Source organism: Carcharodon carcharias, chromosome 1 (assembly GCF_017639515.1).
Source record: "Carcharodon carcharias isolate sCarCar2 chromosome 1, sCarCar2.pri, whole genome shotgun sequence".
In the NCBI taxonomy this organism is placed as follows: domain Eukaryota; kingdom Metazoa; phylum Chordata; class Chondrichthyes; order Lamniformes; family Lamnidae; genus Carcharodon; species Carcharodon carcharias.
In genome coordinates this window covers 125,065,583-125,093,360 of record NC_054467.1, presented here as the reverse complement: position 1 = coordinate 125,093,360, position 27,778 = coordinate 125,065,583, and the positions used below count along the sequence as shown (strand labels likewise).

Genomic DNA, 27,778 nt, shown 5'->3' with positions numbered 1-27,778 from the left:
CCTTGTGGAGATAAAGTCCTATGTTCACATTGAGGATACTCTCTATCGTGTTGTTTGGCACAACCACCATGCCAAATGGGATAGATTTCAAGCACATCCAGCAACTCCAGACTGGGCAACCATGAGGCGCTGTAGGCCATCAGCAGCAGCAGAATTGTACTCGACCACAATCTTTAACTCATGGCTGGGCATATGCCCCACTCTACCATTGCCACTAAGCCAGGGGATCAACCCTGGTTCAATGAAGAGTGCAGAAGGGTATGCCAGCAGTAGCACCATGCATACCTAAAAAAGGGGTGTCAACCTGGTGAAGCAACAACACAGAACTACTTACATGCCAACAGCATAAGCAGCAAATGATAGACAGAGCTAAGCAATTCCACAGCCAACAGATTAGATCTAAGCTCTGCAGTCCTTCCACATCCAGTCATTAATGGTGGACAATTAAACAACTCACAGGAGGAGGAGGAGGCTCCATAAATATCCCTAACCTCAATGATGGTGGAGCCCAGCACATCAGTGCAAAAGATAAGCCTGAATCATTTGCAACAGTCTTCAGCCAGAAATGCTGAGTGGATGATCCATCTCTGCATCCTTCGGAGGTCCCCAGCATCACAGATGCCTGTCTTCAACGAATTCAATTCACTCCATGTGATATCAAGAAACAGCTGAAGGCACTGGATACTGCAAAGGCTATGGGCCCTGACATTCTGGCAATAGTACTGAACACTTGTGCTCCAGAACTTGCCGTGCCCTGGCCAAGCTGTTCCAAAACATCTACAACATTGGCATCTACCCAGCAATGTATAAAATTGCCCATGTATATCCTGTACAGAAAAAACAGGACATAGCCAACCCAGCCAATTATCGCCCCATCAGTCTACACTCCATCATCAGTAAAGTGATGGAAGCAGTCATCAACAGTGCTATCAAGCGGCACTTGCTTAGCAATAACCTGCTCTCTGACGCCCAGTTTGGGTTCCGCCAGGGCCACTCATCTCCTGGCTTCATTGGAGCCTTGGTTCAAACATGGACAAATGGGCTGAACTCCAAAGGTGAGGTGAGAGTGACTGCCCTTGACATCAAGGCCACATTTGACAGAGTGTAGTATCAAGGAGCCCCAAGCAAAACTGGAGTCAATGGGAATCGGGGGAAAAACCTCTGCTGGTTGGAGTCATACCTAGCATAAGGGAAGATGATTGTGGTGGTTGAAAGTCAGTCATCTCAGCTCCAGGACATCACTGCAGGATAGTGCCCTAGGCCCAAGCATCTTCAGCTGCTTCATCAATGACGTTCCTTCCATCATAAGGTCAGAAGTGTGGATGTTCGCTGGTTGCACCATTCGCGACTTCTCAGATACTGAAGCAGTCCACTTCCAAATGCAGCAAGACCTGGACAATATCCGGGCTGGGGCTAACAAGTGGTAAGTAACAGCAGATGGTGGGAATGGGATGACGCATCAGAAGTCTTTGTCCCCCAAGTTAATTAGTCGATAATATATTGAAGTTATCGCAACAATATTCGTTGGCAAGTGGACCATATCAGATATTGTGAGCTATTAAAAGTTCAATACTGAGTCAAACAAATTAGGTAATCCTGCTACTTTATAAATGTTTGGTGTGGTTATGCTTAAAATACAGTTTTGGTCGCTGCAATTAAAAAAAGGATATTATAATCACAGAAAGGATACCGAAACGGGCAACCAGAATGACAGAGGGGATGGAGGGATTGGATTATGTAAATTAAGCATGTTGTCACTGGAAGAGTGGGTTGAGAAATTATGTGAATGTTGTTCTTTTTAGAATTCTAAAGGGATTGGGAAAGGTAGACCACAACAAGCTGTTTCAATATGCCCAGAATAGTAGAGCAAGAAAACACACATGCACTTGAAATACAGGTAAATGCAGAATTATCCTGTGGAAGCATTGAGGTGGATTTGTGGTGGATGGGAAATTATCATTTTAAAATCAACCTGTCCAGTTCCAGTTTTAATGGGAGACAGCTGGATGGCAAATTTGCTCTTAGGTGGTTGGTGGGTCACCAAATTCTTTTTGAGGTTGTGTGCTTCCATCTTAACGCAATTTTTAATGTTAACCCTGGCCAGGTTTCCCAGGGCTCAGAAAACCTGGCCAATAAAAGGGGGCAAGAAGGTGAATGTATTCATAACACTGACTCTGGACCAGGAGAAGCTTGAGCATTTCATTTGAATCAAGTAGCTTATCTTGTCACAGATCCTGCCATCTACCAACACCTCTCCCGTAATCTCTCCCTCCCTCTCTTTCCACTCCTCCGTCGTCTTCTGCCACAGGCTTTCCCACCCAACAGGCAACTAGCCTACTAATCTGACTGGCTGTCAGGTGGGAAACCCGCAAAATAAAATCTAGAGGGTGTCCTGCTGTTAACTTTATGCATGATAGCTGGAGAACTCTTAATTCAAAGTTTCATGTCCAACTGATAGGAGATTGGTAGTCACAATTATCCAGCAACTCCATTGTTGTTGTAACATATAATGACTAGGATGATACAAAGCAAACTAGATGTACCTTGGTCCTGTTTTATCCAGCAATTAATATGTTAATTGAATTAGAGCATATTTGTAAAGTTACAAGGAGTTCAAACGCTAATTTCAATCACCCAAACAGCAATGTAGATTAAATTACCATCTATTTATATCAGCAAAACAGATTAGATGAATTTAATTGCTGAAGCATCAGGAAATAATGTGGTAATCAGGAGACCTTCTGGTTTCATTTTTGACTTGTTGGGTTTTGGATTTAGTAATTTTCTTTGTTTTGATAATCTCAATATTGTGCAGATTAGTAGTTTAGTATTCAGGACTAGAAATGAAACTGATGTCAGTGTGTCATTGTTCTTCAGTTGAGATGGATTAGGCAGCTGCCATCAGTCATAAGGCCAGATAATCTTTCTGCGGTTTTGGCACTAATATTTTTATTTCTCTCTTCATTTCACTTAATCCCTGCTGAAGACAAAGGGCTGAGCACAAACAGTGGGCACTGCTATTATTTAAAAAAACGAGAGCAAAGAAATAATACATTACTTAAGTAGGTTTACCTTCTGTTACATTTTGATACTATCCATCTTGACTTGTGCAAATCGTGTCCTCCAGGAAGAACGCATAACCCTTTAAGTAAATAAGTAATTTTTTTCTTGCTGAATCTTCAGGCCTTCACAAAACTTACCGAGGAATGGGATGATATGCAATGAAGCCTGAAGAAATATCGCACATACATCTCTCTGAAAACTTGGTATAGTTTGGACGGTTCATGGTAGAGGAAACAGAGTGGAGCAACTGCAAATAAGCAGGGAACAATACAAAGTAAAATCCAAGATTGCACGACATAAGTTATATCTTGGATCCTATATTGACCAGAGCCAGTTTACTTAAAACAATCCTTAACTATATCCTCAACCTAGTATATGAGACACCATCATAATTTTTTTTAAAAATAGTGCAGTTGGCAATCCAGGCACAAATTGTGCTCAAAATTACAATTTCAAAAAAGAAGTTATGCTTCAAGTTTCTTATTTGTATAATCACAAATATGATATTGTCTGTGAACCAATTCGATCAGAGTTTTATAATGTATTTATTTTCATTTTTACATTAAAAGCATCCTTGATATAGATTGGTAGCCTGGTGCATTTTTTATTAATACAGCTGAAAATGGTTTTTCCAAAGAAAAAGCATTTTTAACAGGAGTGCCTGGTCCAAATCCTGAGAGTGACCAGATTTTAAATTGAAAATGTCTTTAAATGACTATACAGAACTAATTTCTTGTTTCACTGATGTATGGAAGTCAGTTTCTCGGTAAGTCAAATATATTTTCACATTTAAAATCTTTTAAATGGTGATTTTTTTTAAATGCCCTTGTGCTTAAAAATAGCTTAATTTTAAGGGTCCCCTTGCATGGCCATTAATTTGATCTGGGCACAATGCAGCTTTTTGGACAGATCCAGCTGGCTGAACGTAGCTTGGGTTTTAAATTCTGCTATTTCTCAGGTATGGCCGTTTTTGGGTGAACCATGCTGGAAATATTAGTGCAATCTAATGGAAACTCTACCCATGTATGTTATAGCTTTGAGTACTGATAAGTCACTAATATTAAATCCAAGATTGCAATAGTTTCCAGAATGCCCCCTCACACCCAGTCCTGTTTTTCCCATGAGGCCAATTGAGTAAAATGGAAGTTTGAGGGGAAAAAAACCAATAGTTTCTTACATCAGCTGTCAACTTCTGCTATTTCTTCATCGTTTCTCTTCAATAAAATCAACTGTGACACTGGAAGCAGTTACGTAAAAAATCCTTTTCAATTGCCTTTTTTTATATAGAGAAATCACCAACGATGTTAATATTTTTACAACTGGATCAGTGTAGTTGGAGGGTGAGGGGAGTCCCCTGCAGAGGTCAGTCTGGGTCTTTACAAGAGTTATCCGGAAGTTAGAAATGGCTTTAACAGGGTTCGTCCGTGTTTATGGCTGTGGTATTGTTCTGATTTGAGATCTGTTTCATCGCACTATGTCACTTGGAGTTCATACATGGTGAGATCTTGGTTTTGGGCATGTGCTGATTGCTGCTAGATTCCACATGCCATCAGTTGGATGCTGTACTTGGTCTTTTTGTCTGACATTTAGGTTAGGTAATTCATTGCCTGCATGCTGGCCATGGGTACCTTTCATCTTCCCCAGTTTTTCAATTAATGCATCTCATACACCTGGGAGTATCTATGAGTGATGACTGGGAAGGGTTGTCCATGCTTGTCTGCCACATAGTAATTTTGCAGGTGAGGGAAGAGTCGCACTGAGCTCTAACATGCAACATGGCCATGTGTAGATAATGCTTTGTTTGGCACTTCATGATTAACGATTTTACATTTTGAACCATATGCTCCGCCAGTCCATTAGATCTGGCGATATGTGGTGATGAAGTGATATGGTTGACTCCCCACTTCTCACACATCGTCCTAAAGGGTCATCCAGTGTATTGAGTCCGTTGTCAGAGACTTCTTGTCATGTCCCGAACAGACTGAATATCAAATTTAATATGTCGTAAATGTTGTACTAGATCTGTCATGTAACTGTCGGATAATGGGAAATTTGGAAAAGTAATTCATTACAACAAACAATCATCTCCAAGACACTAAAGAGGTAAGTTGCGAGTCTGGTTCATGGATGTGTGGCTACCTTGTGAGATAATAATGGTTCTTTTTGTTTGCTAGGCATGAAGGTTTGACATTCCCTCATGACCATTTCAATGTCTTAGTGGATTCCATGCCAATAGACCATCCTGCTACCCAATCTTCTGCTTCAATCAATTCCCATGTGTGCCTGTTGCAACTGTTGGAGGATGTCAGGTTGTATGGATCCTGGAATGACTACTTGCATTGCCTTTAAATATGATCTCTTGCGATATCACTAGTTCATCTCTATAGGGCCACAGTGGTTGTAAAAGCCTCTGGAATGTCCTGGAAGGAACCTGGCCATATGCCAATCACTGTCATCCATAATTGCTGTAGTACAGGATCATTGGGCGTCTCCTACTGTAATGCTTGATACTTAGATTACTGAAAATGCATAAGATTAACGTGTAGAACAACTTCTGTTTCAATGTCTATGAGATCTAATTTGCACAAGTTCAGCAGGTAATAGGGAAGGCAAATGGAATGCTGGCCTTTATTTCAAAAGGAATGGAGTATAAAAATGGGGAAGTCTTGCTAAAACTATACAGGGCACTAGTTAGACCACACCTAGAATACTGTGAACAGTTTTGGTCCCCTTATCTAAGGAAAGATATACTGGCATTGGAGGCAGTCCAGAGAATGTTCACTAGGTTGATCCCAGGTATGGAGGGATTTTGAGGAGAGGTTGAGTAGGTTGGGCCTGTACTCATTGGAGTTTAGAAGAATGAAAGGTGACCTTACTGAAACATATAAGATTCTTAGGGGACTTGACAGAGCAGATGCTGAGAGGTTATTTCCCCTTGTGGGACAGTCTAGGACCAGAGTAAGGGGTTGCGCATTTAATACAGAAATTAGGAAAAATTCCCTCTGAGGATAGTGAATCTGTGGAATTCTTTACTGCAGAGGGCTATAAAGGCTGGTTCATTAAGTATATTCAAGGTGGAGACAGACAGATTTTTAACCAGTAAGGGGGTCAAGAGTTATGAAGAGAAGGCAGGAAAGTGGAATTGAGGATTATCAGATCAGTCATGATATCATTGAATGGCAGAGCAGGTTCTACAGGCCAAATGGCCTACTTCTGCTCCTACGTCTTATGGTCTCGCAGCTAGGGAGATGTCCGCAGTTTTTGTACATTTGGTAAACAACTTAGGGTGTTGGATGTGTCCATGGAATTACCCGACTTGTGGCGTATGTCACAATCATAGCCTTGTATTTTGAACAGTAGGCACTGTAATCTTGGTGATGCACAAGATAGGGGATTTTGCCAATCATTTCAAGCAGCTTATGGTCAGTTTCCACAACTAACTACTTTCTAAATAAATAAATGCTGAACCACTGGATTCCAAATACGAGTGCTAAAGTTTCATGTTTTATATTGAATAATAAGCATAGGCAGTGGACAAACTCTGCGAGGCAAAGCAATACACTTCCACTTCTGGAAGAAGCATGCTCCAAGTCCCTTTTGTGATGCATCAACCTCAAGCGTAGTTCCTCAGTCAGGTGTTAAAACTGGAGTTGTCGGTCCTTTGGTTAATGAGTTCTTAAGGTCATTGAAAACATGTTGGTGACACACCCACCAAAAAAGTTCTTTCTTCAGAAGCTCACAAGGGCTGCTTTCTGGGCAAAGTTAGGTACATAGGGTGAAAGGAAATTAAACAACCCAAAACGTTGCAGATCATTTTTGTCTTGCAGAGTGGGTATTGCACTGACGTCTTCTAGCTTGCTAAGGTCAAGGCAGATGCCTGTCAGAATAGATGGATACGAAAAAGCTGTCTGTGTAGCATTGAAATTGCATCTCTGAGTATTAAACACAAGACCTTCTCTGCATGCAGTTTCCATCAGGAAATGCAAACTTCAATTGTGTTCCATGTGAACAAATGAATGAGGAGGAGTCAGCCACTCAGCCCCTTATGTCTGCTCCTCTATTCAACAAGGTCATGGCTGACTTGATTGTAGCCTCCCACCTACCCCCAATAACCTTTCACCCCCTTGGTCATTAAGAATCTATCTATCTACCCCTGCCTTAAAAATTATTCAAAGGCTCTGTAACTCTCTTCCTCAAAAGGCAGTAGAAACAAAGACACAGGATCCACAGAGAAAAAAATTTCTCATGTCTGTCTTAAGTGAGCGGCCCTTACTTTTAAACAGTGAGCCCTAGTTCTAGATTCCCTTTTAGCCTCCTAATTCTTCACAACTTGCATTCCTACCTATCTTTGTGTCATCAGTAAATTTAGCCACAATTCCTTCGGTCCCTTCATCCAAGTCATTTATATAAATTGTAAAAAGTTGAGGCCCCAATACTGATCCTTGTGACACACCATCATTACATCCAGCCAAACAGAAAAATACCCATTTACACCTACTCTGTGTTTCCTGTTAGCTAGCCAATCTTCTATCCATGCCAATATGTTACCCCCTACATATTGTGAGCTTGTATTTTCTGCAATAACCTTTAAAACGGCATCTTATCAAATGCCTCCTGGAAATCTAATTACAGTACGTCCACCAGTTCCCCTTTACCCACAGCACGTGACTTCTTCAAAGAACTCCAATAAATTGGTTAAACATGATCTCACTTTCACAAAACCATGTTGACTCTGCCTAATTGCCTTGAATTTTTCTAAGCGTCCTGCCATAACATCTTTAATAATAGCTTCTAACGTTTTCCCAATGATAGATGTTAAGCTAACTGGTCTGTAGTTTCCTGCTTTCTATCTCCCTACCTTTTTGAATAAAGGAGTTATATGTACTATTTTCCAATCCAATAGAACCTTCTCCAAATCTAGGGAATTATGGAAAATTAAAACCAATGTATCGACTATCTCACTAGCTGCTTCTTTTAAGACCCTCAGATGAAGTCCATCAGGACCCAGGGATTTGTCAGCCCTCAGCTCCAACAATTTGCTCAATACCACTTCCCCAGTGATTGTAATTTTCTTGAGTTCCTCCCTCCCATTTCCTGATTTACAGCTATTTCTGAGATGTTACTTGCATCCTTTATAGTGAAGACTGATGCAAAATACTTGTTCAATTCATCTGCCATCTCCTTAGTTTCCAATATTAATTCCACACTCATTTTCTTCAGGACCAATGCTCACCTTGTTAACTCTTTTCGTACTTAAATATCTATTGAAACTCTTAATATCCATCTTTACATTACTGGCTAGCTTTCTCTCATACTCTAATTTTTCCATCCTTACTAATCTTTTAGTCATTCTTTGCTGTACTTTATATTCTGTCCAATCTTCAGACCTGCCACTTGTCTTTGCGCAATGACACGCTTTTTCTTTAAGTTTGATACTGTCTTTAACTTTTTTAGTTAAACACAGATGGTGGATCCTCCCCTTGGAATTTTTCTTTCCCATTGGAATTTATCTATTCGGTGTGTTCTGAAATATCCCTTTAAATGTCTATTATTACATCACCTATCCCTTTGCCAGTTCACTTTAACTAATTTCTGCTTTCATGCCCTCATAACTGCCCTTATTTAAGTTTAAAATACTAGTCTTGGACTCATCCTCCTCTCCCTCAAACTGAATGTAAAATTCAATCATACCGCTGTTACTTAGGGGTGCCTTCACAATGAGGATATAAATTAATCCTATCTTGTTGCATAATGCTTTGTACCACAACAGCAATGTCTTCTACCTTATTCAAGCTGTTGGGGGCTGTTACCGGATGGACTCTTCTACCCTAGCCCAGTGCCCAAAGTTTAATTTCTCCCTAACCTCCTGCGAGGGATAGTAAGCAGCAGAAAAGTTTAAACTACTGACATTCTCCCAAGTAGCACAATCTTCCAAGGACCTAGTGCATGCTGACTGCAGCGAGGTTCGATGACCCAGAACAAAAGTGTGTAGGATTCCTACAGTACTGTAGCTACAGCGCATGAGAAAAGCAGTGGGGCCATTTACAGGCAGAGCGCGTGAGAAAAGCAGTGGGGCCATTTACAGGCAGAGTGTTTGTGGACTTCATTTAAAACAGAGAATGGGTGAGCATGGACTCCATTTAAAACAGCAAGTCGGTGAGCGTGTGGACTTAATTTAAAAGAGATCAGGTGAGCGTGTGGACTTAATTTAAAACAAAGTGGGTAAGCATGTGGACTTCATTTAAAACAGAGGATGAGCATGGACTTTATTTAAAACAGAGAACAGGTGAGCATGTGGACTATATTTAAAACAGAGCGGAGAGGCTTCACTTAAAACGAGCATGGAGAGCAGCTGATTGGCGAGTTGGATTGGTGAGTATTTCTAGTCTTTAGATTAAAATTAAGGTCTACAGTTAGTGTTTAGAGCTCTGGTTTTTATTTTCTCTTTCTTAAAAATGGCCTGTTAAGTATAAGATCGATACTGGTGTTAATAATTAAATTCAATAAAGTGTAAAGAGCAGGGATACTAGAGTAATTAATTAATAAACTAAATTAAATTAAATAAGATAGCAATGGCAGGACGGGTGACGTGTTGCTGCTGCGGCATGTGGGGTTGCTGGATACCAAGGTGATCCTGAGCAAACACATCTGTAGTAAGTGTTTGCAGCTCAAGGAACTTTGGATCCAAGTTAAGGAGTTGGAGTCTGAGCTGCAGACCCATTAGATGCGTCACATCAGGGACGGGGAAAGTTACCTGGACAATTTGCTCCAGGAGGCCGTCACACCCCAGAGGTTAGATAAGTTGAATTTGATCTGTGATCAGGGACAGGAGAGTGTGACTGCAGGTGAGGTAGGTGTGGGGACCCAGGGGGTAGCGTTCAAGGAGCCTCAGCCCCTGAAATTGTCCAACAGTTACGAGGTTCTTGCAAGCTGTGTGGACAAGAGCAGGGACTGCAAGGAGGATGAACAAACTGACCATGGCACCGTGGTACAAGTGGGGGGAGGATATAGGAACGTAGTAGCGGTGTGGGATAGTATAATATGTGGATAGATACTGTTCTCTGCAACCATGAGCGAGGCTGTGTTGCCTGCCCAGTGCAAGAGTTAAGGACATCTCCTCAGGGCAGGAGAGGAAGTTGGAGTTGGAGGGGAGGGATCCAGCTGTCATCGTCAATGTTGGTACCAACAATGCTGATAGGACTAGAAAGGAGGTTTTGCTGAAAGAATTTGAACAGTTAAGAGCTAAATTATAAAGCAGGCCCTCCAAGATAATAATCTTGGGATTACTACCTGAACCATGGGCAAACTGGCATAGGTTAAATAAAGTCAAGGAGTTAAATGCATGGCTCAAAGATTGGTGTGGGAGGAATGGATTTCAGTTCATGGGGCACTGGCATCAGGTACTGGGGTAGAAGAGAGCTGTTCTGGTGGGACAGGTTTCACTTGAACCATGCTGGGACCAGTGTCCTGGTGAATCGAATAACTAGGGCTGTAGAGAGGGCTTTAAACTAAATGGGGTGGGGGGGAGGGTTCTGGAAAGGGGATAAGTAGGCTTACAAAGTAAAATGATATGGCGGCATTGCAGGGCAGCTAATTAGGTAATGATACCCAGAGTGTGACAGGAAGGGACAGAGTATATAGACATTTGAAAAAAGCAGGAAAAAGAAAAGGGGGAAAGAATGGTAAAAAGGCAAAATGGCTCTTTACTTAAATGCACGTAGTATTCAGAACAAAATAAATGAATTAATGGCACAAATACAGATTAATGGGTATGATTTTATAGCCATTATGGAGACATGGTTACAAGGAGATCAAAGATGGGAACTAAATATTCAGGGGTATGTGACTTCTCGAAAGGACAGGCAGGAAGGAATGGGTGGTGGATAGCTTTGTTAGTATAAGATGGAATAAGTACGATAGCAAGAAATGATCTTGGATCGGAAGATGTGGAATCCATATGGGTGGAGGTAAGAAATAACAAGGGGAAGGAGACACTGGCGGGAGTAGTCTATAGGCCTCCTAACTGTAACTATGCTTTCGGACAGAGAATAAATAAAGAATAAATAATGATGGTATGTAAAAAAAGGCAGTACATTAATCATGGGCAACTTTAATTTCCATGTAGATTGGGAAAATCAAATTGGCAGAGGTAGCCACGAGCAAGAATTCAGTGTATTTGGGACAGTTTCCAAGAACAATATGTTGTGGATCCAACCAGGGATCAAACTATTTTGGATCTGGTAATGTGTAATGAGGCAGGTTTAATAAATTATCTCAGAGCAAAAGACCCCCTAGGAAACAGTGACCATAACATGGTGGAATTTAGCATTCAGTTTGAGAGTTCAGAAACATCTGTGCTAAACTTAAATAAGGGTAATTACAAAGAAATGAGGGCAGAGTTGGCTGGAGTGGACTGGGAAAGGAGTTTAGCAGAAAAGAGGGTTGATGAACAATGGCAGACATTTAAGAAAATAGTTTATGACTCACAACAAAGATATATCCCAGTGGGGAAGAAAGATTGTAGGAAGGGGATAAGCCAACCATGGAAGTTAAGGATGGTATCAAAGTGAAAGAAAAAGCAAACAATATGGCAAAGATTAGTGGTAAACCAGAGGATTGGGAAAGTTTTAAAAACCAACAGATGACCAAAAAAATAATAGAGGGAGAAAATAAACTTTGAAGGTAAACTAGCAAGTAATATAAAAACGGATAGTAAGAGCTTCTTTAAATATATAAAAAGGAAGAGAGGCCAAAGTCACTATATGCCCCTTAAAGAATGAGGCTGGGAAAATAATGGGGAACCAAGAAGTGGCAGAGGAGTTCAATAAATACTATGCATCAGTCTTCACAGTAGAAGACACTAATGGTATACCAAAAATATTAAATAATCACAGGGCAAAACAGTGGGTGGGGGGGGGAGGAATAAATAAAATAACTAGCACTAGAGAATAAGTACTAGGGAAGCTAATGAGGCTAAAGGCTGATAAGTCACCTGGGCCTGATGGGTTGCATCCTAGGATGTTAAAGGAAATAGCTGCATAGATAGTGGATGCACTGATAGTAATCTTCCAAGAGTCCTTAAATTCTGGAAAAGTCCCAGAGGATTGGAAAACTGCCAATGTAACACTCTTATTCAAAAAGGGAAGGAGACAAAAAAAAACAGGTAACTATAGGCCAGTTAACTTCACATCTGTCATTGGGAAAATGTTGGAGCCTATTATAAAGGATGTAATAGCAGAGCATTTAGAAGTGCATAATCTAATCCAGCAGAGTCAGTATGGCTTCATGAAGGGGAAATCATGCCTGACAAATTTATTAGAATTCTTTGAGGAGGTAACAAGCAGGATAGAAAAAGGGGTACTAGTAGATGTAATATATTTGGATTTCCAAAAGGCTTTCAATAAGGTACCACACATGCGGCTACTTAATAAGATAAGAGCCCATGGTGTTGGGGGACAGAGAGTTGGGGCATTTTCAGATTGGCAACCTGTAACTAGTGGAGTGCCACAGCGATCAGTGCTGGGGCCACAATTATTTACAATATTGGAAGGAAATGAATATACTATTGCCAAGTTTGTGGATGACACAAAAATAGGCGGGAAGGCAAGTGGTGAGGATGTTACAAAGAGTCTACAGAGCAAGATACACAGGTTAAGTGAATGGGCAAAAATGTGACAGATGAAATATAATGTGGGAAAGTGTGAGGTTATGCACTTTGGCAGGAAGAATGGTGGAGCTGAATATTATTTAAATGGAGAAAGACTGAAGAAAGGTGCAGCACAGAGGGATTTGGGGGTCCTTGTGTATGAATTTCAAAAAGCTAGCATACCTGTTTAGTAGGTAATAGGTAAGGCAAATGGAATGCTGGCCTTTATTTCAAAGGGAATGGAATATAAAAATAGGGAAGTCTTGCTAAAATTATACAAGGCACTAATTAGACCACACCTAGAATACTGTGAACAGTTTTGGTCACCTTATCTAAGGAAAGGTATACTGGCATTGGAGGCAGACCAGAGAAGGTTCACTAGGTTGATCACATGGACGGAGGGATTTTCTTACGAGAAGAGGTTAAGTTGGTTGGGCCTAAACTTATTGGAACTTAGAAAAATGAGAGGTGACCTTATTGAAACATAAGATTCTTAGGAGGCTTGATAAGGTAGATACTGAGGTTGTTTCCCCTTGTGGGAGAGTCTAGGACCAGAAGGCATAATCTAAGAGTAAGGGGGGGCCCATTTAAAACAGAGATAAGGAGGAATTTCTTTTCTCAGAGGGTAGTCAATCTGTGGTATTCTTTACTGCAGAGGGCTGGGTCATTAAGTATATTCAAGGCTGAGATAGATTTTTAAACACTAAGGCAATCGAGGGTAATGGGGAAAAGGCAGGAAAGCGGAGTTGAGGATTATCAGATCAGCCATGATCTCACTGAATGGCAGAGCAGACTCGATGGGCCGAATGGTCTACTTCTGCTCCTACGTCTTATGGTTACATACACATGGTGAATTAGTATTTGATGGGTGTTTTACTTCCACACCAGTTCTTTTGCAACACTTGAAGGGGTTGAAGCTTGTATATTTCTCAATAAAATCTTCAAAAATCACGCTGCCACCTTGTTACTTTCTTCTATATGGCATACGTACCAATCATATCACAAGGATTGGTGAAACAATAACGAGTTATTTATTTGATGATAAGACTATATACATAATGTTAACTGGAAGGCTGTGCGTGCATGTCTGACCTTGACCACTGCTGCTGTAGACTGAGTTCAACGTCATGGGACTACTACATCACATCTGTCTCAGTGGTAGTGATTGACAGAAGTTTAAGATATGCTCCCTTAAAAATACCTGTACATCATATCACAACAAGTCTAACATTTCCTCCCTTTTTAAACAATGGTACAACTTTAGCAGTTCTCCAGCACCATGCCAGTATTACAGGGAGGATTGAAAAATTATGGTCAGAGTTTCTGCTATTTCTTCCCTTGCTTAGCTTAGATCCCTCGGATACATTTCATCCAGGTGTGACGATCTATCCATTTTCAGGGATGCTAAACATCTTAATATTTCTTCTCCTCTTTATCCCATCAAATATTTTACACTCCTCTTCAATTACAGTGCTTGCTTTATCCCTCTCTTTTGAGAAAATAGACAAAAAGCGCCAGGTTTTCACGGAGTCAGGAAGGTTCTCCAAAACTTTAAAAATGATTGGTGGGACCAGGATGTGGAAGATCTGCTTCCATTTCAGGCCGAAACCACTTTCTCCGGTAGGGGAAAGGGGGCAGGGTGTGATTCGCATTGCCGCGAATCACGAGTCTAATAATCCATTTAAAATTAGTGGAGAATTTAAATGGACACAATTTTCACTGCTGCAATTGCCTTAAATTGCAAAATGGAAGTCATGAATTGATGGAGGAGTTGTAAATGCTTCTGAAGGCCTAGGTGTGTTTCCCTTGTGGAGAACTCTGCAAAGTTAAATTTTGAACACAGAAGCCTTACTTCAAAGATAGAGGTTGGTGCCAGACCACAAGGGAGGTGGGAGGTGGGGGGGGATGGTGGTTGTGATAGTGGAAGGGAATATCTATTTGGCCCCCCAGGAATGTTCCTTGCCTTAGGCAGTCAAGTGGGAAACAGGACAGACGGCCAGGCTCTCTGGGTGAAGAGTGAGTAGCAGACGAATTGTTGAAAAAAATAGGCATGGCACCTTCATACAAACAGGAACCAGGCCAGAAGTTGGCAGAGCCGTCACAGAGTGCAGCAAGGGGGAAGAGGAAGAGGAGATATTACCCTGAGCAAAGGATGTACATCTTCGAAGAAGCTATCTTGATATGAGTGAAAGGCAATGCAGGCGAAGTTTCTGAACGTCAAGAGAAATAGAGGCATCTGTGCCATGGTGGAAAAAGATCTTGTGGTACAAGCAACCAATCCCCATGCCCTGCCTGTTGCGCTCAAGGTTATCGATACCCTCAATTTCCATGCGGCCGGCTCCTTCCACAGCCTACACGCCATGCCAACAAGGCATGGTTTGCTCCGGAGTGCACATGTCCCGTGCTGGCCTGCTCCCTGAGTCACATTAGTCTGTGATGACAGTGCGCTGCCATGAGTGCACTGACAAGGCACATTTGGTAGCCTATACCCTGATAGATGGTTGGTGAAAAGAAAAGTGAAAGGACAAAGTTTCTGAATGCAGTGTCTAAAAATCAGCCCCTAAGGCATTACGATAATCTCACTTAATGCAGATTGTTGGGACCTGCTGAACCCGCCAAGATGCAGCCATCTCCATGGTTGGATGTTGTGAAGCTTTGTAAGCATTAAGTTACTGCGGTGTGATCCTTTATTAGACAAGGTCAATAGGCAACACTGATCTGAATATTTTCCTAAGGAAGGTCCATGGTGAGCCATCTCTTCCAGTGTAACTAACCAGTCGGCCAAAATTTACAGTTCTGATTGACCTGACTGCTGAGAGATGTCTCTTCCCAGGAACCAATTTCCACCTTCACAGCTGGGACTGAGTCCAGGGAGGCCCTTTGTATTGGGTCCAAGATGTGATCCTTCCCCTTGTCATCAGGGCCCGCTTCTGCCTACCCAGAAGGAAAAAACAGTTCGGACCAGTACTCTTATTTACCCGTTTTACTATTATTCCATTATAAGGTTTCCAAGAGCAGTTCGGACCCATATTCTCATTTCCCACTTTTTACTGTTTGCCTTCTGGATACGATCTACCTCCAGGATCGGCAGACCCAATTCTATCTCACCCCAGCACCAAAGCCACCCCGCCCCCATCTATGGAGCGAAAACTCAGCATGTCGGAGCACTTTTTACTGAGGTGGTCCGTCAAGTCAGGAAATTTCCCAACTTGAGCTACTCGCCTCAGTTGCAAATCTATGGCCCAAACTATTAATTAAGAACTCTGCCCATGTCTTCGACCTCCACACGCATTACCTTTATGGGCTCTGATCCACTCCATTTTTTCTTAGTCATCCTCTTGCTCTGCATGTATTTATACCTTGGGCTGAATTTTCCCAGAATTACACTAAGTGCGATGGCTGGTGGGTAAAATGGAGTCCTACCTGCCGATGAAATGGTGGGTTTTCATGCCGTATTTTCCCGAGCCCGCCTCATTATATGTTCACTTCCGCAAAACATTTCCCTTTCCATGGTGGGTGGGCTCTCATTTGCCCGCTCGCCATCACCCCGCTGTTCCACCACGCTGGCCACCGTCTTTAAAAGACATTTGCCAGCAAAGCGCTCATCCCCACCAGCTCACCACTGCTGCCTGGGAAAAATGGCCTGCAAAGGCAAAAACACTGTGACCGCCCGCTTCAATGACTGGTCCCTCGAGCAACTGCTGGATGCCACGGAGGCCCGCTAAGATGTGCTCTACCCCTGCTCTGGCTGCAGGATGGGTAGCAATGTTACCAACACAGCTTGGGAGGTGGTGGCAGCAGTAGTCATCACCAATGCCCTTCAGAACAGGACAGCCACCCAGTGCCGCAAAAAGATGAATGATCTCCTCCATTCCACCAGAGTAAGTCACTCTTTTCATCACTCCCAACTCTCACACTCACAAGGTCCTCACTCGCTGTCAGTGCAAAGGACATCACCATTCACTCTTTCACACTCATCGTCATTGTCCTCATCCCGTCCATGGGGCCACTCACCACCCACACAGGCCAGGCATACTTATCATCTGGCCCGGCAGGTGTCCTGTTACACTCTCCCCATCTCTATCCATACAGGACAAACTGGCTCACAACAGGAGGGAAAGGTCGCAGACAGGTGGAGGGATGCCAGAATTCAAAGTTCTCTCAGAATTTGAAAACAGAGCCATCCAGCTGGCCAGCAATGACCAGGACTGTTCCTGTGCTGACAGTGAGGTCAGCGCTGCTCTACCAAGCGAGGATCCAGCAGTGCAACGTCCATGAGATAACCACGCTGTGACTGATGTGTCCTCTTTCACAGGCCACTGCCATGCACTAATTATCTCCCCTCGCTTTCGCAAGCACGTCTAGGAAGCAGAAGACGGGAGTCCACGACCCAGAGCCTCCAAGCAAGCTCCGAAGAGACCTCCGAAGAGGAATCTGAAGGCACCCTCCCTGAAGTCCCATCACAGCGCTCACCCACGCCCTCCACCAGCACAGAGACACACAACTCAGTGGGACCTAGTTTTAGAATAGCCTTGGGACCATAATCTGGTGAGCGCATCGCACTTTCTGATCCAAAGTAGGTGGAGGCAGGGACTTCCCAGGACTTGGCAGTCGAAGGACTGCTGAAAGCCAGAACGTTGCTGAGTCTGGGTCAGATGACGAGCCTCTGGACGTCATAGCACAGTTGCTGGAGCTGCAAAGGCAAGCTCGGGAACATCAGGAAGGGATGGCCACTACACCCCTCAGATTGCAAGGCACGATGGAGGAGTCCATCCGTCTTCAGGTTGAGTTGATAACACCGGCATTGCAATGCACCGAGGTCAACACTGGCAGGATGACGGCCGTCTTGGAGACCTTGGTCTAGGATATCACTCCTGTACTGCTACGCGGACTTAACTCCATCACTGATGTCATTGTTGGCCTCCAACAGCGTGTGCGCGAGGTGGGTGGTGGGGAGCCCGATTTCAATCCAGCTACCCCTTCCGCTCATGGAGTCAGCCTGGGGCCCTCAGGTACCCATAGGGAGGAGGATCAGCAGATGCACGCTCTGGGGCCATCCACCCAGGTGACTCTGGGAGTGACCGGCCCATCTGACTCTTCTCTTCCTGTGGGCTTCACACATCCAGCTTCACAGGCCGAAGAGGGTGCCACTGCCACACAACCAGCCGGGCCCTCCACATCTCGGCCCTCCAGAGGACATCCATCAAAGTCATCACAGACACGGCGTCACAGTTAGCAGGCTGCCTCCACCTCCACTGTGGATGTCTGGGGAGCACCAAGACGTAGCAGCAGGATTAGGACAGTTAAGGAGAATTAGTTGCACCGTCTGGGCACGGGTGTTAATCACTTGTACATAATGTTCACTACTGTCAATAAACTCCCAAGAATGTCCCCCTGTCTTTGGCTCCTTGTTCTGATGAGTAGTGTTCTTGTCACTCAGATGTGAAACCTTTCAGCACAAGATAAAAGGCAAGTGTCTCAGTCCAGGGCCTCTTTGCTGTGCTCTGTGCAGTCTTCAGGCCACAGTGATGGTCCAGCCTCACATTCCCTGGAAACATTACTGATGCCTGCAACTCGGTGGTGCTGGTCATTGCTGCCAGAACGTAGTGGGTAGGCCGCACAGAGTTCTCTCATACTCTCTATGTGCTCTCAGCACCTTTAAGGTGGGGCAGGGCCCCCATCACACCAGCATCTGTGACCACTGAAACTGTGCACCAGCACCAGAAGGACTGAGGTACTGAAGATGCAGCATCAGATGCATCTAAAGTTTCATGGCTTCGTCTCTGAGAAGGCCCAGGTCTTGGAGTGCAAGCGAGCTGCCCTCAGCCAGACAGGAGTCAGACATTCTCAGAGGTCATGTGAAGATCTATGGAGTGTCCTCCTGCGATTGAGCGACTATTAGGGCCTCCGCTGCATCTCCATGACAGGAGCATTCTCTCAGAGAGTATTGGCACTGAGATAAGCCAGACTGGAGTCAAACGCTCACAACTGCGATGTGAGGATCTATGGGAACATCTCACTGCATGTCGTCATCATCCTCCATAAATCTGGCAGCTATGAGGGCCTCCTGAGTGCACCTACCTCATCTAGCCATTGTGAGAGCCTCATCCCCGTCATCGTCAACATCTAGCACCCCTTCACTCTCATCCCTGACAGCGTCCTCCTCATTGGAGGAGACATGCAGCTCCTCCAACACCTCCTCAGCCAGCACTTCACCCGCTTGCAGTGCCAGATTGTAAAGGGGGCAGCAGACAACGGTGATGTGTGACATCCTCTGCATACTGTATTGCAGGGCTCCACCAAACCGGTCCAGGCACCGGAACCACATCTTCAGCATGTGCTCCACCAGGTTGCGAGCTGCTGCATGAGCCTCATCATTGCATCGCTCTGCTGCAGTCTGAGGCTGCCGCATGGGTGTCATCAGCCACGGCCTCTGCGGGTAGCCCTTGCCCCCAAGGAGCCAACCCTGCAGCCTCTGCGGACCCTGGAAGACTGAAGGGATCTGCAAGCGACTCAGGATGTAGGCGTCATAACACTCCCTGGAAACCGTGCACATACCTGCAGGATGCGTTTCTGGTGGTCCCATATCAGCTGCACATTCAGTGAGTGGAAACCCTGAAAGGAGCCACTGGCATAGAAGTTGAGCGCAGCGGCCACCTTCACATCCACTGCCAGTGGATGCCCTCCATATCCGCTTGGTGCCATGTCCTGCAGTAAGTGGCAGATGTGAGCCACCAGGTCCCTAAACACGCAGTCGTCGACGACACTGGTTCTCAGTGATCCGCAGGAATGACAGGCGGCGTCTATTGACCCTGGGTGTCACTAGGCACTGACCAGCCATGACTCGCTGTCGTTCCTGGGTAGCATGTGCGGGAGAACCTGCGACCCCTTCTTCATGAGGTTGCTTCTCCTGCCTTTGCACAGCTTGATGCCTCAGTTGCGCTCTCCTCCCTCTTCTATGGTCTCTGTAGGCCATCAAACATACAGCTAGGTCACCAGGATCCATGATCCTGACGTGGTCCTCCTGCAGCATGAAAGAGAGAGAGACGTGGCTATCATGGCTGTACTTAGCACCTTTCCTGGCCCTGTGTGGCCACCCCTTAATGCTTCCTGGTGAGTGCTGGGCATCCCTTGGATGGCCAGAGATGAGTGCGCTGCATGGCTGCCCTGTCAACCTACGACATGGGGACACTGGTCCAAACCAGGATGCTGAGATTGCAAGGGGCTGTGCGCGCCTCTAGCAGTAACTGCTACATGGCCAGCATTGGCGAGGGGATTGTACAACATGTGCAGTCCAACTGCTCTGCAATCCAATAAAGTGATGGTGGACTCGAAGACTATGCCAGGGGGTGAGGGGGTGCAGACTTCGAGTCCACCACCACTTCATTGGACCACAGAGCAATCAGACTGCACATGCTGTACAAATGACATCTCAGTTTTGTAAAATTGGCCTTCGTTCAGTTTAAAATTTTTACTCTTGATCTATCTTGATCCCTTTCAGAAACTACATAAAATCTAATTGAATTATAATCACTGTCACTAAAATGGTCTCCTGCTGATATCCTTCCACCTGTCCAAATTCAATCCCTAAAACTAAGTCCAGAATTGCCCCTGCCCTTGATGAACTTGCTCCATACTGCTAAGAAGTTGTCCTGGATATATTTTGAGAATTCTGTGCCTTATGTACCTTTCACACTGAATTTATCCCATTTAATGTTACAGTAGTTGAAATTCTCTATTATTACTGCCCTTTTCTTCATGCAATTTACAGCAATTTGCTCACAGTTTTGTTTTTCTCTCACTCTGACTGTTTGAGAGTCTATAGTATAATCCCAGAAATGTGATTGTCCCTTCTTTGTTTCCTGGTTCAAACCATATAGTCTCATTTGATGCTCCTTCTAGATATTACCCATACTCACAACTATTACTGTTTTGTCAATCAAAATTATGACTGTTCCACCACCCCCCCCTCCTTGAACCATGTATTCATAACAGCATCCCTGGCATCCTTGGCAGCAACGGGAGCAGCTGGGAGTGCACTGCTCTCATCATCCTCCTCCTTTTCTTTCTCCTCCACCCTCATTGAGCAATCTGAGGAAGGTTTGAGTTCACCTTATTCCTCCTGCAGATCCAAGCCTTGCTGTTGTGAAAAGTTGTATAGAATGTAGCACAGCAGAAGCCAGAATATTGTCCAGAACTTGCTGCATATGGATGCAGGCTACTTCAGTATCTGAGGAGTTGCAAATGATGCTGAACATTGTGCAATCATCAGCAAACATCCCCACTTCCAACCTTATGATGGAAAGAAGGTCATTGATGAAGCAGCTTAGGTTGGTTGGGCGTAGGACACTATCCTGAGGAACTCCTGCAGCAATATGCTGGGACTGAGATGACAGACCTCCAACAACCACAACCATCTTCCTTTGTGCTAGGTATGTCTCCAAACAGTGGAAGTTTATCTCCAGAATCGCACTGACTTCTGTTTTGCTCGGGCTCCTTGATGCCACACTCAGTCAAATGCTGCCTTGATGTCAAAGGCAGTCATTTTCACCACACCTCCTAACTGTAGCTCTTACGTCCATGTTTGGACCAAGGCTGTAATGAAGTTGAGAGTTGAGTGTCCCTGGTGGAACCCAAACTGAGCATCAACGAGCTGGTTACTGCTGACTAAGTACTGCTTGATAGCACTGTTGATGACACTTTCCATCACATTGCCAATGTTGTAGCTGTACTGGAACAGCTCGCCAAAGGACACAGCAAGCTCTGGAGCAGTGGGAGGCATTCAGTGAAGAAATAGTGAGAGTACAGGCAAATATGCTCCCATAAAGATGAAGGGGATGACCAAGTCTGGAGAACCCTGGATGTCACGGGACATAAGGGTTAGGATTAAGAAAAACAGATAAGCTTATGGCAGATACCAAGGGCTCAATACGGCAGAGTGCCTAGAGGAGTATAAAAAATGCACGGGGGGACTTAAAAAAGGAAATTAGGAAAGCTAAGAGTGCATGAGAAAGCTTTGGTGGGCAGAACAAAGTAAAACCCAAAGGGTTTTTTAAATACATAAAGAGCAAAAGAATAATTATGGCCAATTAAGAACCATAGAGGTAATCTGTATGTGGGCCCGGAAGATGTGGATACAGTCCTCAATTAATACTTTGCGTCAGTTTTCACAATGGAAAAGGACGACATAGATATATACATCAGGGTGGAGGACTATGAAATATTAGAGGAAATTAACATAGAGAGAGAGAGAGACAGAGAGAGGAGGTACTTGCGAGTTTAGCAGCCTTAAAAGTGGATAAATCTGCAGGCCCAAATGAGGTGTATCCCAGGCTGTTGAGGGAGGCAAGGGAAGTGATATCAGGAGCCCTGGCAGTAAATTTCAAATCCTTTCTAGCCACAGGTGAAGTGCCAAAGGATTGCTAACGTTGTCCCATTATTAAAAAAGGGAGGAAGGGATAGGCCAGGAAATTACAGGCCAGTTCGTCTAACCTCGGTGGTGGGGAAGTTACTAGAAAGAATTCTGGGTGACAGGATATATCTGCATTTGGAGAGAGGCAGATTAATCAGGGATAGTCAGCATGGATTTGTTAACGGAAGGTCGTGTTTGAAAAATTTGATCCAATTTTTTGAGGAGATAACCAGGAATGTTGATGAGGATAATGCACTTGATGTGGTCTACATGGACTTAGCAAGGCTTTTGATATGGTCTAATATGGCAGACTGGTCAAGAAAAGTAAGAGCCTATGGGATCCAGGCAAAGTGGCACATTGGATCCAAAATTGGCTGAGAGGCAGGAAGCAGGGGATGATGGTATGATTGGAGGATGTTTGTATGACTGGAAGTCTGTTTCCAATTGGGCTCCGCAGGGCTCGGTGCTGGGGCCCTTGCTGTTTTCCGTGTACATAAATGATTTGGACTTAAATGTAGGTATGATCAAGAAATTCATGGAAAATTGGTAGGGTGATAAATAGTAAGGGGGATAGCTGTAAACTGCAGGCGGATATCAATGGACTGGTCAGGTGGGCAGAGCAGTGGCAAATGGAATTCAACCCAGAAAAGTGTGAGGGAATGCACTTGGGGAGAGCTAACAAGGCAAGAGATAACACTATGAATGGTAGGACCCTGGAAAGTACTGAAGATCACCAGGACCTTGGTGAGTATATCCACAGATCCCTCAGGTAGCAGGGCAGGTAGATAAGGTGGTTAAGAAGGCATATGGGATATTTGCCTTTATTAGCTGAGGCATTAAAGACAAGAGCAGGGAGGCTATGCTGGAACTGTATAAAACGCTGGTTAGGCCACAACTGGAGTATTGCTGGGAGTTGAGGACAATCTTTTTCACCCAGAGGGCAGTGGGAGTCTGGAACTCACTGCCTGAAAGGGTGGTTGAGTCAGAAACTCTCATAACATTTAAGAAGTATTTAGATATTCACTTGCCTTGCCATAACCTCCAGGGATATGGACCAAGCGCTGAAAAACGTGATGACTGCAGTCCGGCGCGGACACGATGGACCGAATGGCCACCTGCTGTGCTCTAAACATCTATGAATCTTCAGTACTATTGCTGGATTGTTGTCAGGACCTAAAGCCTTTGTAGTATCCAGTGCCCTTAGCCATTTCTTGATATCATGTGGATTGAATTGAATTGGCTAAAGACTGATATCTCTGTGGAGGAGGCTGAGATGGATCATCCACTCGGCACTTCTGGCTGCAGATGGTTGCAAATGCTTCATCTTTGTCTTTTGCACTGATGTGCTGGACTCTCCCATCATTGAGGATGGGGATATTTGTGGAGACTCCTCCTCCAGTGTGTTGTTTAATTGTGCATTACCATTCACGACTGGATGTGTTGTAGCTTCACCAGGTTGACATCTCATTTTTAGCTATGCCTGGTGCTTCTCCTGGCATGCCCTCCTGTACTCTTCATTGAACCTGGGTTGATCCTAAATTATACAAAATCACCTCTCAGCAAAAGTACTGTGAAGAAACCTTTTCCCATTCACAAACGAAAGCAACTGTGAGCACTGAGTGTTTATTGACCCTTTGCCCTGAGATTATTTCAGTCGCCTAAGTTGCCATTGTGTACTTGCCTTGGTTTCACTGATGAGTTTCAGGAAGCCCTGAAATCCATGAATCCAATATTAAACTAAAAGCAGTGTGTCAATATTGGTTTAATTGAGCAATGGCGATGTAGAAATTGACAACGTGCATTTCCACAGGGATTTGTGTGTACACAAATTAACACATCCTAGTCAATTGTGGAATTTGGTGGGGGTCATTAACCTGTTATCTTCGCCTAATCTCATTTCCCCTTGAAGATTAAAATTCAGCCCTACCTTTGTATCAATATAGCTGGAGGGAAATATAACCCAACCAGATGTGTGAACAATTTAGAAGGGTTAGCCTTTGTAATGGGAGAAGGTTAGATGACCATTTCCAGGGGATGTGAAAGGACTTGCCTAACTGCATGTGGAGCTGTAAGTTTTATTATTGAGTCCTATTTGCTTTCCCTCCTTGATCAGTGACAATGCTCTTCTTTCGCTGTACCTTGAAGCACAGAACCACTGATGTTGATAGCACAGGAACTTATTCAGCCTATCGAGTTTGCTCTGCTTCTTTGCTAGAGCATTCCAAAACTAATACTATTGCTGTTTTCTCTAGCTTCACGTATTTTCCCCACAGCCCCATATTTTCTTTTGCTTCATATATCTACCTAATATTTCCTTGACAAATACAATAGTTTCTGCCTCAACCATTCCCTGCTGCAAAGCTTTCCATGATCTGGCAATGCCCTTTGCGAAGAAATTTCTCCTAACTTCACTCCCCACTCTCAATGATCATTTTAAGTTGATGACCGTTCAGATGGAAAAAGTAATTTTCTATTCATTCTTAATGAATGTTGGCATTAATTAGGAGGTTGATCCCTATTGAAACCTAGAATTCTTTGTGCTTGACAATTTGGAAAAGCCGTTTTAATTTGAGGTACAGTTTGTTCTCACCCTCTACAATTGCAAAGATTGTAAATGCGGAAAATTGATAAACATGAACATGCAACGTTAAGTCACTCCCACAGGGCACTGATGATGAAAAGAACAATTATAGACACCCCTTATCCAAAATACAATATATGTAGAGAAGCTGAGACAACAGATAAAGCACAGAAACTAAGCCTATAGCATATTAAGAAATGCAGTAAGGTCGAATCATAAACAGTGTCAATTGCAAATAATCAAACGGTGTGCTAAACGCCTATTCTAACCTCTAGTGACTTGTTTTACATTTAGAGGGGAAAGATTACTTACCGTACATTGCAAATCCATGAAATGGAATTACCCCTGCGCAAAACAAATATATTTAGTTGAATATGACAGACAATGGATCTTTGTTTTATAATTGCGTTTTGGCCATCTTATTAAATATAGTGAGTATATTAGAATTAACTGTCATTTTCAGTTTAGATATATCTGTAATAAAGAATTATCAAACAACTGACATCTATTCAACAATGTGAAATACTGCTTAGGTATGCCCTAACCATTAAAAGCAATGACTAGTAGTCACCAATTTAAATGTTGAATTCAACATCAATATCCACAGAAAAAGATACACATGAAACAAAGAAAAATGAGAAACTACAAAATCCATATATTGTAATTGTAAGTATCAGATCTACTATTGGAGAAATCCCTTCCATCACACTTACCATTTGGAGGATACACAACGGTATAATCTTCTAATGCAAGCTTCCCTATCAAAAAACAGCAAGGAAGTGAATAGAAAATATGCTGCTATGGTATAGCTTAGTATTTTTTTTAAAGTTACAGTCCTTAGTCACAAATAGCAATCTTTTCCATCATGCAAAAATTAAACCAATTTCTGATACAAACAGCTGAACAGTCTTTGAAAGATCCTGATTGAGATTCAAATGATTTTAACATTACTTATTGTTTGGAGGTACTTTGGTATATGGATAGCAATTAAAGTCTGCATACCGAGACACTTCCTTTCATAACCTAATTGAATTCTCCGTTATACATGTGTAATACAGAAAACAATGGCAAGCAGATTTTCTTACCTCTGATATATGACTTGGGGGGAGAAGCACTGCTGTAACTGAAATGATCAAGAACTAATGTGTCTCGAGAAAAGCACAATAGCACCTAGGAATAAATGGGAGCATGTAAGCTTAGAATGTTGTGATAATAATAAACTACAGAGACAGAAATACTGATTTCTTATTGTAGGGAAGAAAAAAGACCACCTATCTTCAATGTAATTTTCCTCATTAATTGAACAAATGAATATATGAAATAGGAGCAGAAGTAAGCCATTCGAACCTGCTCCACCATTCAAGATCATGGCTGATCTGTTTGTGTCACTAATTCCAGATTCCCATCTACCCTCGATAACCTTTGATTCCCTTGTCTAACAAGGATCTATCTGCCTCCATCTTAAAACTATACAATGGCCCTGCCTCTTCCACCTTCTGAGGCAGTGTTCCAAAGTCACACAGCCCTCAGAGAAAAAATTGCTCCTTATCTCTGTCCGAAAAGGGTGCTCCTTAATTTTAAGGCTGTGGCCACTAGTTCTGGACTCACCCACAAGAAGAAGCATCATTTCAGTGTCCACCTTGTTAAGACCATTCAGGATCTCATATACTTCAATCAAGTCATCCCTCATTCTTCTAAACTCCAGTGGAAACAAGCCCAGCCGGTCTAACCTATTCTCATAAGACAACCCACTCATTGCAGGTATCAATCTAGTAAACCTCCTCTGAATCGCCTCTAATACATTAACATCCTTCGTTAAATAAGGAGACCAAAACTGCACATAGTATTCGAGATATAGTCTCACCAATGCCTTGTACAACTGAAGCATAACATCCTTACTTTTATGTTCAATTCCTCTCGTAATGAAGGATATCATTCGATTAGCCTTAATTACTTGTTATACCTGCATACTAACTGTTTTGTGACTCATGCACTAGAAGACCTAGATCACTTTGTACCTCAGGATTCTGCAGTCGTTCTCCATTTAAATAATTTTCTGCTTTTTTATTCTTCCTGCCAAAATGAACAACCTCACATTTTTCCTCATTGTACTCCATCTGGCAAATTTTTGCCCACTCACTCAACCTATCTAAATCCATCTGCAACCTCCTTTTGTCCTCTTCACAACATACTTTCCTACCTGTCTTTGTATCGTCTGAAAATTTAGCTACCATGCTTTCGCTAACCTCATTGTAAAAAGTTGACGCCCCAGCATAGACACCTGCTGGACTCCACTCATTACATCCTGTCAAACAGAAAATGACCTATTTATGCATATTCTCTGTTTTCTCCCAGCCAGCCAATTTTCTCTCCATGCTAATATGTTATCCCCTACACCGTGAGCTTTTATCTTCCACAATGACCTTTGATGTGGCACCTTAACAAATGCCTTCTGGAAATCCAAATACAGTATTTCTACAGGCTCACCTTTATCCATGGTGCAAGTTACTCCTTCAAAGAACTCCAATAAATTGATTAAACATGATTTCCCTTTCACAAATCCATGCTGTTCTTCCCCATTACCTTGGGTTTTCTAAGTGCCCAGCTATAACCTCCATAATGATGGATTCTGGCACCTTCCCCACGTCAGGCTAACTGGCCTATAGTTTCCTGCTTTCTGCTTCTCCCCCTTCTTGAATAGGGGATTATATTTGCTCATTTCCAGTCTGATGAAACCTTTCTAGAATCTAGTGAGTTTTGGAAAATTAACACCAGCGCGTCTACTACCTCATTTGCCACCTCTTTTAAGACCATGAAGTCCATCAGGACCCAAAGACTTGCCAGCAAGCAGTTCCAATAGTTTGCTCACAAAGGCTTTCCTAGTGATTGTAATTTCACCAAGTTCCCCTCTCCCTTCCATCCCTTGATTTACAGCTATTACTGGAATGTTTTTTGTATTCTCCATAGTGAAGGCAGAAGCAAAATATTTGTTCATTTCATCCGCCATTTCCTTTGTTACCTACTATTAATTCCCTATTCTCACTCTGTAAAGGACCATTATTTACTTTATTTACTC

General features: G+C 43.2%; 1 protein-coding gene across 1 annotated transcript in view; it reads right to left on the bottom strand.

Annotated features, from left to right (window-relative positions):
- The window catches only part of tbc1d19 (TBC1 domain family, member 19), a 168,076-nt gene that overhangs the window by 22,291 nt on the left and 118,007 nt on the right, over nucleotides 1-27,778 (bottom strand). The window contains exons 14-17 of the mRNA XM_041182732.1: nucleotides 25,788-25,872; nucleotides 25,416-25,460; nucleotides 25,015-25,047; nucleotides 3,201-3,310 (exon numbers count right to left, since the gene is read on the bottom strand). Coding sequence (XP_041038666.1) covers nucleotides 3,201-3,310; nucleotides 25,015-25,047; nucleotides 25,416-25,460; nucleotides 25,788-25,872 — 273 coding nt within the window. The remainder of the gene's footprint in view (nucleotides 1-3,200; nucleotides 3,311-25,014; nucleotides 25,048-25,415; nucleotides 25,461-25,787; nucleotides 25,873-27,778) is intronic.